This window comes from Ursus arctos, unplaced genomic scaffold (genome assembly GCF_023065955.2).
Source record: "Ursus arctos isolate Adak ecotype North America unplaced genomic scaffold, UrsArc2.0 scaffold_8, whole genome shotgun sequence".
NCBI classification, from domain to species: Eukaryota; Metazoa; Chordata; class Mammalia; order Carnivora; family Ursidae; genus Ursus; species Ursus arctos.
This window is the reverse complement of record NW_026623100.1, coordinates 77123977-77136600: the sequence shown is the minus strand read 5'-3', so window position 1 is coordinate 77136600 and position 12624 is coordinate 77123977. Positions and strand designations below refer to the sequence as shown.

General features: G+C 54.5%; 1 protein-coding gene across 3 annotated transcripts in view; it reads left to right on the top strand.

Moving 5' to 3' along the window:
- The window catches only part of LPIN1 (lipin 1), a 129411-nt gene continuing 116787 nt past the window's right edge, over positions 1-12624 (top strand). For all 3 annotated transcript variants that reach the window (XM_044390373.3, XM_048222508.2, XM_044390370.3), the window contains exon 1: positions 1-196. In XM_044390373.3, coding sequence (XP_044246308.1) covers positions 119-196 — 78 coding nt within the window. In that variant the 5' untranslated portion in view covers positions 1-118. The remainder of the gene's footprint in view (positions 197-12624) is intronic.

The following is a 12624-nucleotide window of genomic DNA, read 5'->3' as shown; positions in this document are numbered from 1 at the left end:
CCATCAGCCCCCCCTCCCCCCAGCCTCCCAGCTTCAGAGAGGGGGTGAAATCAGCCACGTTGGGACACTGATCTCCTGAGCTGGGCGAGGAGACTGCCAGCATCCCGCAGGCCGGGCCATGGAGGAGCAGGACCGTGGCGGGTCTACCTGGGAGCCCCCGCAGGACAAGAGCTCCCCAGATTCACCATGGTCATGGGTAAGGGCCAGGGCTTGGCCGGCTGTGCACTGCGCACCCCGCTGGGAGCGCTGGTGGGACCGCAGGGACCGTCTGTGCCCAGAGGCGCTCACTTAGGATTGAGGCAATCACATTTCTCCAAATAAGAGGTGGGACCAGCTGCTCCCCAGGGGCTCCTGTGACATGGAGATGGCATTTATAGAGGAGGTTTTAGAACTTACTTAAGAATTTAAGGGCTTTTTTTCTGTGGTTTGGATGGAAAATGAACAGTGACTGCTTCAATCGTCAAGACAGGGATGCAGGGTGTTTTGCAGGCTTCCTGGCCAGGCAGAGAGCTGGGCACTCATGCTGTCTTCCATGTGCGTGTGGGCAAGGAGGGGCCCCAGTGTAGAAGTGACCTGCCCTTGTGCAGTCATTTAACCATGGTGTCCCGGGGGCTGTGATGTGTGTGCTGTAGGGCTCCACTGGCCTCCAAAGCCAGAGGTGGTATCATCCTGCCATTTTGGAGCTCACCCTAGATGCCAGGGCTTTGGTTCAAAAGTAGTTATTTTCAGGGGCGCCTGGGTGGCACAGCGGTTAAGCGTCTGCCTTCGGCTCAGGGCATGATCCCGGCGTTACGGGATCGAGCCCCACATCAGGCTCCTCCGCTATGAGCCTGCTTCTTCCTCTCCCACTCCCCCTGCTTGTGTTCCCTCTCTCGCTGGCTGTCTCTCTCTCTGTCGAATAAATAAATAAAAACTTAAAAAAAAAAAAAAAGTAGTTATTTTCAGTTAAAGCCCCAAAGCAGGAGTAGAGGGTGCTCAGATAACCCCAAGTAGAAGTGGGCACTGGGGCTGTGGCTTCGGTTAGAATTCATGACTTGCTGTTTCTTCCAGAAGCCGGTGGGTGGAGGGGAGGTTGGCTGCAGTGAGGACAATGTATGAGCCCCCCCCCCCACACACACCCTGAATGGTATCTGGGATGCCCGTGATGCTCTGCTTCTTGTCCTTAGCTGCACAAGGCTGGGGTTGTGCTGGAACTTTCCATGTGCCTTGGAAGAAGAGAGAGTCGGGGCTTTCTGCCTCTGAGGGGAATAGAGTGAGGGGCGTGGCAAGCATGAGGCTGCTGGTTCCCCAAAGCACCTGTCACCTGTCACTTCAGTCACGCGTGCATCCTCAGGGGGGTTCCTTCCCCTTCAGGGGCAACAGGCCCTGCTGGGAACTTGCTGTGAGTGTTCGGGCTGGAATGCAGTGGGGGTGCTGGGCCGAGAAAGGGGGCCCGGGTTCTGCTCCCGCCTCGGCCACCATTTGCAGATGGCCCCTTGGGTGATTTGTCCATCCAAGGGTGGACAGATGCTGGCAGAAGAGTTCCCCGAGGCCGATCACTGACCCTCTCTCAAGAGGCAGTCCGAGGACAGGAATGGGGCCACCCCCAAGGAGTGCTGTGTAGACCAACAGCACGCACACTCTGATTAAATAGACTGGTTTTGTGGGTAGTTGGAGATTAAGATGGCCATGTCTTGTTTCCATTCCTGGAATGTCTCTCTTACTCAGGGCAGCCCCGTCTTCCGCGAGGGCAGCTCCACTCCCTCATGATGCTCTCCCACATCCCTGACGGGGACCCCTAGTCTCCACAGCCCTGGGTCGCAGGTGTTATTATTGTGGGCATCTCTCTTGTACGGCCCATGCAGACACTGTCATTTCCATTTGACAGTCGAAGAAACAGGCCATGGAGTTGGGACTTGCCCACAGGAACTCAGGGGCTGCTGGAAGGTGGGGACAGGAAGCCTGTCCCCTGGGGCCAGCAAAAGCCCTGTTCTCGCATCCTGGGCACTCTACAGATGGGGTGATCTGGGGACACTCTGACACTATCCGTTCTTTGCTTATAAGTTATATTTCCTGATTATAAAAGCATGTTCATTACAGGAGATCTAGAATATACAGCAAGGTGTAAATAAGATAGCGAGATGCCGATCATTCACTGCTCAGGGAGACTGGGACCTTTGTAAACAGCAATCACGCTTCAGGCTCATTCTAGTTAAGCCCCAGAAAGGATTTCAAATCCACCTCTTGTCCTTTTTTATTCCATAACTCTCTTAGGCCCCCCTCTGCCCTGAGTGCTTGATGTGAAAGCCCCAAGCTACATAGCACCTGCTGTGTGACTCCCTTCCTGCGGGTGCGGGAGTGGGGAGCTGGGGAGGTGGACCCTGGAGCTGCTGTCCTGGCTCCTGCAGGGTCTCCGCCCCCAGGTGCAGGGTCTGCAGGGGCCCGGACACTGGGCTTGGCGCAGGCTCGTGCCGGTGTCTGGAAGAATCGCACCTGCTGCACTGAGAGCGGCTGCAGCACGGGGACCCCAGGCTGGGTAGCCGGCAGCTCCAGTGAGAGGACTGGCCTCCTTCTGCTGCTGGGGGCACTGAGTCCTGGACTAGGCCGTGGAGGGCAGGGGAGGGCCAAGTCCAAAGTCAGGCCGCAACAACGCAGAACTGGAACGCAAAGCAGGAAGTGGAGGCAGACACTCAGGTGGATTGACTGTGGTGCAGGAAGGCTGAGAAGGAGGCTGCAGTCTGGAGAGCCGGCCAAGCAGGGCGGGAGAGGCCTGAGCTGCCACTGCCAGGGCCGGGAGCCCAGGCTGGGCTGGCTGCTTCTGGGAAGAAGTGGCCCAGCCATAGCAGGGTGTTTTCATTCCTGGGACTGGGGAAGGACAGCTGATAGAGCTGTGGGCCCTCGGGGACACCTGTTAACTTGGCACCATCTACCTGTGGCATTGGCCGTCAGCGTTCCCCGGGACTGTGGGCTTGACGTCCAGGCCCTGAGCATAGGCAGAGCCCTGTGGGGCACAGAGGGTTGGGTGAGACCTGGTCTCTGCCCGCAGGAGGTCGGGGCAGAATGTGAGTGGGTGGGCCTGCTCTCCCCCAGCTGCCAAGTTCACAGGAGCACGGATCAGGAGCAATTCCAACTGGCAGGGCCAGGGAAGGCGTCTCAGAAGCTGGCATTGGAGCCAAGCCTTGGAGGAGAGTAGGGTTTCAATAAACAGAGCACAGGGGGTGGGGTGGGGGGGACTGGGGGGTGGAGCCTTCTAGACTGAGGGCTCAGAGTGAAAGAAGGCTGGGTTTTGAGAGGACAGGGCGTTCTCCTCAAGCTAAGTCTGCAGGTTTTGTTCCTCAAGGGAGTTGACTGGGGATTTTATTACTCCTTAGTGGGGGTGGGCTGGTACCCCTCTTGTTGGTCAGGCACCCCGGCTGTGAAACAAGCAAACAGTGGCCAAATATGTGGGACCCAATGTGAAACCAGTGTGTGTGTGTGGGGGGGGGTGTGTAGGAGCCATAGGGCCTGGGCTCAAGCCCCAGTTTTGCTACTTACAAGTTTGGATTTCCTGGGGCCTTAGTTTTCTCATCTGTATAATGGGGCATATGATATCTAATAATATAATACTCACAGGTCCTTGGTAAATGGAGCTATTAATGGTAATGACACTAAACCTGAAAAAAGATAGCCTGTAGTCACAGGTTGGGCTGCAAATATCATGTTGAAGAGAAGTCAGATCGTTTACGCTTGGACCGTCGGTCTTAGTAAGCAGTGTAAGGGAGAAGGACACAAATCCAGACCCCTGGGTCTCCTGACAGGGAGGAGAATTTGGGGTGTAGTCTTCATCCAGGTGTTTTAGCTCGGCATTCAAGGCTTCCCCAAAGCTGGCCTCCCTTTCCTTCTCTTGGCTGTGTTCTCTGTTCTCAAGTGTTGCCCACCAAGTGCATTTCTTCAGAGGTGCTGAGCCAGTCGAGTTAGCTGGGTCTTCGGGGAGGTTATCACTGGGAACCCAGACCCATTCTGCCACCTCCAGCCCCGCTGGGGTCTGGGCCTCAACTGCCCACAGTATATGTTTGCTGCCTGGACTCCTTTGACAATGCTGACTGGAGGCCTAGACAGAGGCCAGACAGTACCCCCCACGGTCCCTTTTTTTCTGGGATTTCTGGGGCCCAAGCCCCTGACCGTGGGTGGGACATAGAAAGACAGAGTCAGGGAAAGGGTCCACCTCTCCCCAAAGCCCCAGCCGACCTGAAACACCTGTTTGCTCACTCAAGAGGCTCGGGTGGGCCTGAACCCTCCCAGGCTGGTGTGCGTGGATGGGGGAGAAGGGCAGAGAGAGAAACTGCAGGAAGCAATCCTCATAGCCCTCCCTCCTGGGGAGCAGAGCTCTGGCCGTCTTGTTCCTTCTCTCAGGGTCCCAGGCACCCCTCCATCCGTCCCTCAGGTGGATTGGTAGGGGAGTTCGGAGTGCCCCCTGGAGGCAGCACTCTGCCATTACAAACAGTGAAACGACCAACCCTCCTGTACAGCCCAGCGTGTGACCGGTGTGACTTTTACTAGTGAAGAGAAGTTAGGATGAATGTCGCAGCTCAATGGTGCACAAGGCCAGCAATCACTGGGTCCAATCCTAATTCCTCACCATCGCATTTTTTTGCGATTTAACTCCTTGCAGCAAACTGCTGTCTGCATGCATTCCGCATCTTGCACAGAGACACGCACAGTCCCTCTTTGAACCCATTGCCATCCTACTCACCCTTTGAGGCCCGATTCCAATGCCACAATCTCTGTACAATTTCACTTAGTGGTTGAGGCTGCCCGCCCCCCGCATTAGGTAGTACTTGCATATTATCCACCCCGTGTTTCCGCGTGTTTCTGACGGAGACTGATTTGTTTCCCTTTATGAAATCAGATTTGCGGGGCGACAAGGCCTGGACACTGCTTTGAAAATCTGACTGCAGCGAGCACCTTCCCCTCTCTGCCTGTTATGTTCAGTACTTACTTACCTGTCTCCTCTCTCCTGCTGAGCTGGGAGCTCCCCAGGGCAGGGAGGGTGTCTCCGTCTTGGCGTCCCCGCAGCCCCGAGCGCAGTGCTGTGTCAGCCTGGGTCAGTCGGGTTTGCATCTGTTGTCCTGATGTAATCATGTATCGCACCCCCTTTTGCTCTCAGAAGTGTCTAGAATGGAATGATCACCCTGCCTGGCACATACCTGTAAGACCACACCTGTGCCTGGCTTTGGTGCAGTCCCCTAACCCACAGCTTGTTCCCAAAGGTCCTTGCTCGCTGTCACTCAGGGGACCCCTTCCCCTCCCCCACCCCTCTGATCAGGGCTGGAGCTGGGTGGGGGCTTTTTATGGTGGCGACATGTTTCATGCAAAAATTAGGATTTCAAGTCAGTGCGACAGGCAGAAACTGTGTGGTCCAAGTCTGTTAGGATGTGGGTCCCCTGCAGCCACCATCCCTGGGCACGTCAGCAATGATGTTTAGGGGAAGAGGTTCAACTGACTCCCTGTTTGGGTTCACAGCCTAGCTCTCGGGCTTGCTGGCTGGTGACTGACCTTCTGTAGCCCCGTTTCTTCATCTGCAAAATGGATTTCCTGCGCCTAAGCGGGTTAAAAGCTGTGAAGCCCTTGGTATGCACGTAACTAGTGTTGTCTCTTATCAGATGCAACACGGGCCTGTTTTCTGGAGCCTTGGAACAGATTTCTATTCCTCCCACGAAGCCTGGCACGGGGGCTTCGTGGCACAATGTGGTGGCTCTCCTTGAGCCTTATACTTACATCTGGAGGGTGAGCTGTTTACTCCATGAGACCCACCGGGGAAGCGAGACAGTTGGGCAAATAGCAGCTCTATACTTTCTATTCCAGACCTTTCTGGGGAATTACCCCCTGGAGTGAAAATGGCAAGAGGAATCGCCATGCACCCTTGAAATTATTACTGTTTTTCCTTCCCTCCCTATTTTGCCAACAGTATATATAGCTGAATGCATTGAAATTGAAAGTATGTATATAATGAGGGTTCCACTCTTTGTCAACAAGAAATGTATTTTTTTTTCTTTTGCTCATGTTTATGCACTATTGAGAAGCAATATGCTGGGGAGCCCAAGAGTCGTAGACTCAGAATTTGGAAACTGGGGTGCAGCCCTAGCAATCCATGACTAGGTATGTGACCTTGGACAAGGTCACTTCGTTAGAGACTCCGTTTCCCTGCCTGGTCCTGGGAGGCTCACTTGAGTTATGGGAGTCACAGAACTTTGCAAACTGTGGAGCCCCTCCAGATGTAGTCTACACCTCAGGGATCTGCTGTGCGCTCGGCCCTATGCACGCTGTAGGACAGCAGATGGGGTCGAATTTGAAGGAAAGGCTGCGAGCTGAGAACTACATGAAATAATGTGCATCATGTAACGTGAATCACATCTATTTTTATGGTTCTGATATTTTAAAACGTGAAACGATGTGACCGAAAGCCCGAGAGAAGGGGCTGAGCAGGCATGCTCCCCATGGTGAGGTCCGGACCCAGAGGGCTGGTCCGTGAAGAGCCGGGAGCCACCAGCGGCTCAGGACGCCAGCTCGTGGTGGCAGGTGGGCCTGGAGCTGAGCTGCAGGGGTGGGAATGGGGGCCGGGAAGAAAGCAGGGGAGAACAAGAGGTCTGGGCTGACTTGTGATTCGGAGAGCCGCAGGTGCACACGTCTGGCTCTGCGGGGGAAGGAGGAGCCGGGCACGGCCGCCCCTCCAAGTGTGCCCAGCACCTGTCCCGCCGCCCATTCCCACCTTGATGAAGCTGCTCTCAGCCTCCCTGCTCATCCCTGAGCCCCCACCCAGCTCCAGCCCTGAGCAGAGGGGTAAGAGAGGCACTGGGACCCCTAAGACAAGGACCTTTGGGAACAAAAGGTTCTTTGTCTTTACCCTTTGACCCTGCTTGGCTAGCTTGTTCTGCGGGTAGATGGGGCGGGGTTTAGACCATCCCTTAGTTTTCTCCCAGCAGCCGCATGACAAAGGTACTCGAAGGAGCTGTGCAGAAAGTATCAAGGCACTGACAACTCAGTGGGGACGGTACAGTTTGTGAAGCACAGGCCGGTGTCACGCTGGCGCTCAGGGACCTGAGCAGTGACGCTGGATCTGAGTCGGCCTCCTGAGCTGGAACTCCCACCTTTTTCCAGAGCCAAGAATGCCTGTGACGTCTGCGGGAGCAAGGGCCGGTCGGGGCACATGACCGTCTTGTCTTTTTGTTCAGGGAGGAGCCACTGTGACGCAGAGCTGGGGGGCTGGGGCGGAGCTGGGGTGAGCGGGTGAGCTGGTGCCAAAGCTTTCAGTGAGGCTCGGTGAAAGAAGAGCAGATAATGTTGTGTGGCACATATGCTGATGGGACTTTTTCCTGGGGAAGATTATTATTTATTGTGAGAGAACGCATATCCCATTTGGGGGATGTTAAGGTATCTTTCTTTTATGAAAACGATTATAATAGTATATGCACTTTCCTTCCTTCCTTTTTTTTTTTTTTTTATGAGTGAGAGTGGGGGATGGGGAAGGGGAGAGGAAGAGAGAGAGAGAATCCCAAGCAGATTCCCTGCCCAGTGCAGAGCCTGATGCAGGGCTTCATCTCATGACCTGAGATCACACCTGAGCTGTAACCAAGAGTCGGTTGCTCAACCGACTGAGCCACCCAGGCGTCCCTCCTTCCTTCTTTCTTAAGAGAAGAGGTTGACAACTGTATGTCAGTTACCACCCGTGCTCCCCCGAACAAACATAGTAAAAGATTATTGTCTTCTTGTTCCTTTGTTCGTTCTGGTAATAAATATTCATGAGGTTTCTGCCACGCGGTAGGCATCCTTCTAGGCCCTGGCGGTGGAGCAGTGGAAGAACCAGCCAATATCCCTGCCCTCCTAGAGCTGACATTCCAGGTGGAGGAGAAAAGAATGAGCAAATGAATAAGTAAAACATGTGCCAGATGGAGAGGGGGTGATGGGGGACTGGAGCCAGTGGAGGGGACAAGATGGGAGAAGGATGTGGCTTTAAGGGAGAGGTCAGCGCAGGAGCCCCCCTCCCCAGAAGGTGATGCTTAGCACAGCCTGGAAGCAGGTGAGGGAGTGAGCAGAGCGCACAATAGGTGTCCAGGCCCTGAGGCCGATGCTTCTAGGCCCATTTGAGGAACTGCGAGGAGGCCAGTGTGTCTGGAGCAGAGAGAACGGAAAGAGGAGGATCTCACGTCAGAGCCCCCCTCTCCCCATCTGAGCCAAACACCATAAAGGCATTGCCCGATGAGACAGGAGCTCATGGGGGACTTGGGGCTGCCTTGGACCGTGCACATGATGGGGACCAGGCTCCTGCCCTGGGCTGGTGGGACCAGCTCAGAGGCTAATTCCAGTGGTTGCAGGGGAGGAGTGAGAAGGGTCTGGAGTGGAAGCCAGGGAAGGTCTAGGCTAGAAATGTAACTTCAGTCTCTGAAGTAGAGAGTTTAAGAACCCTTGACCAGGTGCAGCCCCTCATTTCGCTGATGGGGAGACAGCCCCGCAGAGGGTCGTGTCATGTTTTCTAAGACTAAAATCCTAGTTTCCTGAGCTTTCGTGCAGGAAAAGTATATAAATGCACTTTGAACTTTCTCTTTGCACCTGTATTCGGAAGACCCTTGGTCTTGTTGCTTTTTCCAGATGTTTCCCTCTGTTTCCCGTCTCTTACTCCTTTCGTTCCTTGAGCTTTCTCCCCATACCTATGCTTATCCAAGCCCATTTCTTGGTTCATGGTTTACGCTCAACTAATAGAGAACCTGGGGGAGAGATCGCCACCGCCAGTGGCCTGCTGACCCTTCAGGGTCTTGTCCAAATGCAGCTTTGCCTTGAAACCCCAGCTGGGAGTGATGCCTCCATTCTCAACCATCAGCTTCCTTTTGGAACACACTAACTTTCACCGGAGTTATGCCAAGACTGGTCCCCACCCGCCCCTGGCCCCGTCACAGAGCAAACGCTTGGCATTTGTGGAAGAGGGTGAATGAGCGAAATGACAAGGTGAGCCCATCCGAGTCTTTATCATTTGATGGTGAGCTTTTGCCTGGCCTGGTCTTCACTTATGTGCCGAGACCCCCCTCCTCCTTATCCCATTTTAGCTCTGAGATCGTCCACAGCCATCAGGTTGCCCTCTGGGGAGGCACTGCCCATTGTGGGTGGGACGCACTTGGAGAGGGAGGAAGCACAGCTCACGGAGGCCCCAGGAGGAACCCAGAGGTGGCTCTGTAGTTAGTCCCAAATGGGAGCTGAAGACCAGAAGGTTAGGACGGATGGACTCTGGGAAAGAGACAGGCTGGTGCCGGAGTGTCTGGCCCAGAGGAACCCCTCCCGAATGCCTGAGGCTGGTGGGTATTGGCCGGAGAACAAGTATTGTGTGGTGTGTTTTATGGGCAAGCTGGTCTGATTTAAAGGCACAGAATTGGGGTGGACGGTCCCGGCCCAGGCGCCCTGAGCAGAGCGCTTGCCCACCAGGAAGATCAGACCCATCCCCTGCGGGTGAACGAGAGGACACCTGTGCCTGAGGCTCCGTGGGCTCAGAGGCCGTCCTCCTGTCATCGTCTTCCTGTGTCTTCCCTCCCACGAATACGTGCCTCACGGGGTGTGTGGTTGGAGGGTGCATCTGTGGGCACGAACTGATACGGCTCCAGAGAGCCTTGTTCCTCAATGTCCCCTGGGGCCCTGGCTGCCAGGGGGCAGAGCTGCGTTTAGTGCTCAACTGCAGGATTATGCCCCAGGCTAGATTTCAGGAATAATCTCTGTCCCCTCCCCTCCTTGTAAATCCTGCTCCGTTTCACCGCTTTTGATCTGTTTTCAAACAGTTCTATTACTTGGTGTTTTTTTCTTTCTAAGCTGCTTGAGTTCCTTTTTGGATTTGATAAGAAATGTAAGCCGTTCATAACCAAAAGTTTGGAATAAAATTACCTATTATTTTTTTTTAAATTTGGGACAGGACTGGCACGAAAGCAGGGTGTTACTGGACCTTATGGGGACGTGACTGCTGACATCCCTGGTCGGGTCAAGGGTCTGGAGCCGGGGCTCCGAAGGGGCAGAAGGATGTGCCGTCTCCTGCAGCAGCCCCAGCCAGGCGGGACAGGAGGGGCTCACCCGTGAACTTCCGAGGACTTGATTGTTACTAGGGTGAAGACAGAGCAGAATTGTATTCATAGGAGAGGAGCATCGAGAATTTGAACAGTCTGGGGTCTGGGTTCTAGGCTCGGTGTGTGGCTCTGGGCAGGGCTGCTCTCACTGGGGCAGTGACCCCCCCCCCCCCCCGGGGCTGTCTGCAGCTTACACGAGACTTTGCGTGTGCAATCGCAGGCACGGGTGCCCGCCCTAAGGTAGCCTTGCTGTCGTTCACGGGGGAGGTTGCCTTCATCGGGCACTTTTGGAAAACGAGGCAAGGCAGGGCTGCTGCACAGCCTTCCGAGATCTGTGGGCTGTCGGGCCCTGGCTGAGGGGCACGTGGGAGCTGAAAGCCAACCTACACTTCGCTCCCCAAGCCTGCGGGGCTCTGGGACTGAGGCTGGCTGGCACCGTCGGGAGGGAGGACGCCTTTGTGAAATCTGTTCATCCAGAAGGGTCCTTCTCGTTCACGCTGCCGAGGGGCTCGGGGGCCACCTGTGACCCGGGAAGCGGCCTGAGCACGATTTCCAGCACCTGCCCGCCCCCACCCGGAACGCTCGCAGGCAATGAGAATATTGCAGGCCCTTCCCTGTGCTTGGAATAAACATGGGGCCCCTGGTGCCGAGATGGTGAGCTTGGGGCCCTCCCAGCTCAAGCTCCCTGACCTCGCCCCACGCCAACCGTCTTCTGCTCAGCCCCGCCCTCCCTCCCTCCACGGCCACCCGTGGGCTCCATGAGGTGCAGTCTGAAAAGCTGGAGGCCCACTCGACCACTCTGGAATCACAGGCTGGAATTTTTTTTTAAATTTAATTTAATTTAGTTTAATTTAATTTTTAAATAAAGATTTTATTTATTTATTTGACAGAGAGAGAGACAGCCAGAGAAAGAGGGAACACAGGCAGGGGGAGTGGGAGAGGAAGAAGTAGGCTCTCATCGGAGGAGCCTGATGCGGGACTCGATCCCAGGACGCCGGGATCACGCCCTGAGCAGAAGGCAGACGCTCAACGACTGAGCCACCCACGCGCCCTGGAATTTTTTTTTTAAAGTCAACTCCATACCCTCAGCCTGTTGCCCAGCGTGCAAGGCTTGAACTCAAAATGACCTGAGATGGAGAGGCAGTTGCTTAACTGACTGAGCCAGCCAGGCGCCCCATCACAGGCTGGAATTTTTTCTGGAGCAACAGGGAGTATCAGTGTCCAGGCTTCAGATGGGTGGACTGAGCCTTGCCGTATGGCGGCGGCTGGGAGGACCCTGTTTCCATGCCCTGTTACAGCCTTCAGGCCGTGCTTATTCCTCCTTTACCCCCTAAAAGAGCACCCTCTGTAGGGAGCATTGAACTGCTGTCAGCTGGTGGTCCGGAAAGACCCCCCCTTCCCTAGGGGGCGCTGTCATACTAGGGACCTGGGACAGGCACTTGGGCAAAGATCAGGTCCCCTCTGCCCCATGCAAATGGGGAGCAAATAAGAAATGAGTTACTACATAAAACATTTTCTGCCAACAGTGGGAGAGTTCTGTTGAAATTCTTGAGTGAATTCTCTTCATCTAAGGACACGGTGATTTGAATTTCAAAGTCATTCAAAATAAAGGCAATGGGGACTTGGCGAGTTGGTGTCTTCCCCTGATTCGACCTAGGCAGAAACTGAGTTTATTAATAGCCGTTTGGTAGACACTTCACAACTAATGGTGAAGCAAGACGGGATCAGGTTTCTGGTTTTTATCCAATTAGAAATGCCCAATGGGTTAGAGGTCACCAGATGGAAACAGAGAGAACAGTAAGTCTTGCACGGTGAACACTGAGCAGCTGCCTGGTGTAATAGCACTTCGCAAACATTAGGAGTTATTCCCAGTTTATAGATAAATGAAAGAGCTTTCACGGTGATACGTGTCCAGGTGTATTGTTGTTGCTGAGTGCTTTTTATATGCTAGGCACCTGTGAAGCATTTCCCCTTCTGTCTTATCCATCCTCCTGAGAACCACGTCAGTGGATTATTAGCCTCAGTTTACACCCAGGGGAGCTTAGAGAGATTACAACCAGCGGTGAAACAGAAATTCCAGCATGGGTCTCCTGCTAAAAAGACCCTGGTCTCTTCTCCCAGCCCACGTGTCTCTGCTTAGCCCTGATGCCGGCCTGGAGCTTGAGTCTCCAGCGGCGACCATCTCACTTGAAGGCTGGTCACTTTCCAGTGAATCCTAGAGCCTGGTGCCTCTTCGACGTGACGGTGGATGGGGTGGGGAGTAGCAGGAGACACTGCTCGCCGTGGGCCTCGCCCTTGGAAACTTTTTGATGAAGGAAGAGGCTCGCATGTTGGATTAGAAGAGGCCTTGCTAGCTGGTCATCCGATGTAGCCTCACACGCAAAGCTGGCTTCACAGGGGTCTTATAGTCGCTCTCTGTCCCGGGCATTAGAGTCACGGACCTCCCAAATAATACAGAGTACGAACCTACGGGTTTGGGTTCAGGCATCTCTGTTTTTCTTAGAAGTTCTGCTGGTAATTGTGCTGGGGGCTGAGACATAATTCCCATCACATTAGGCTCTCAGGCTTT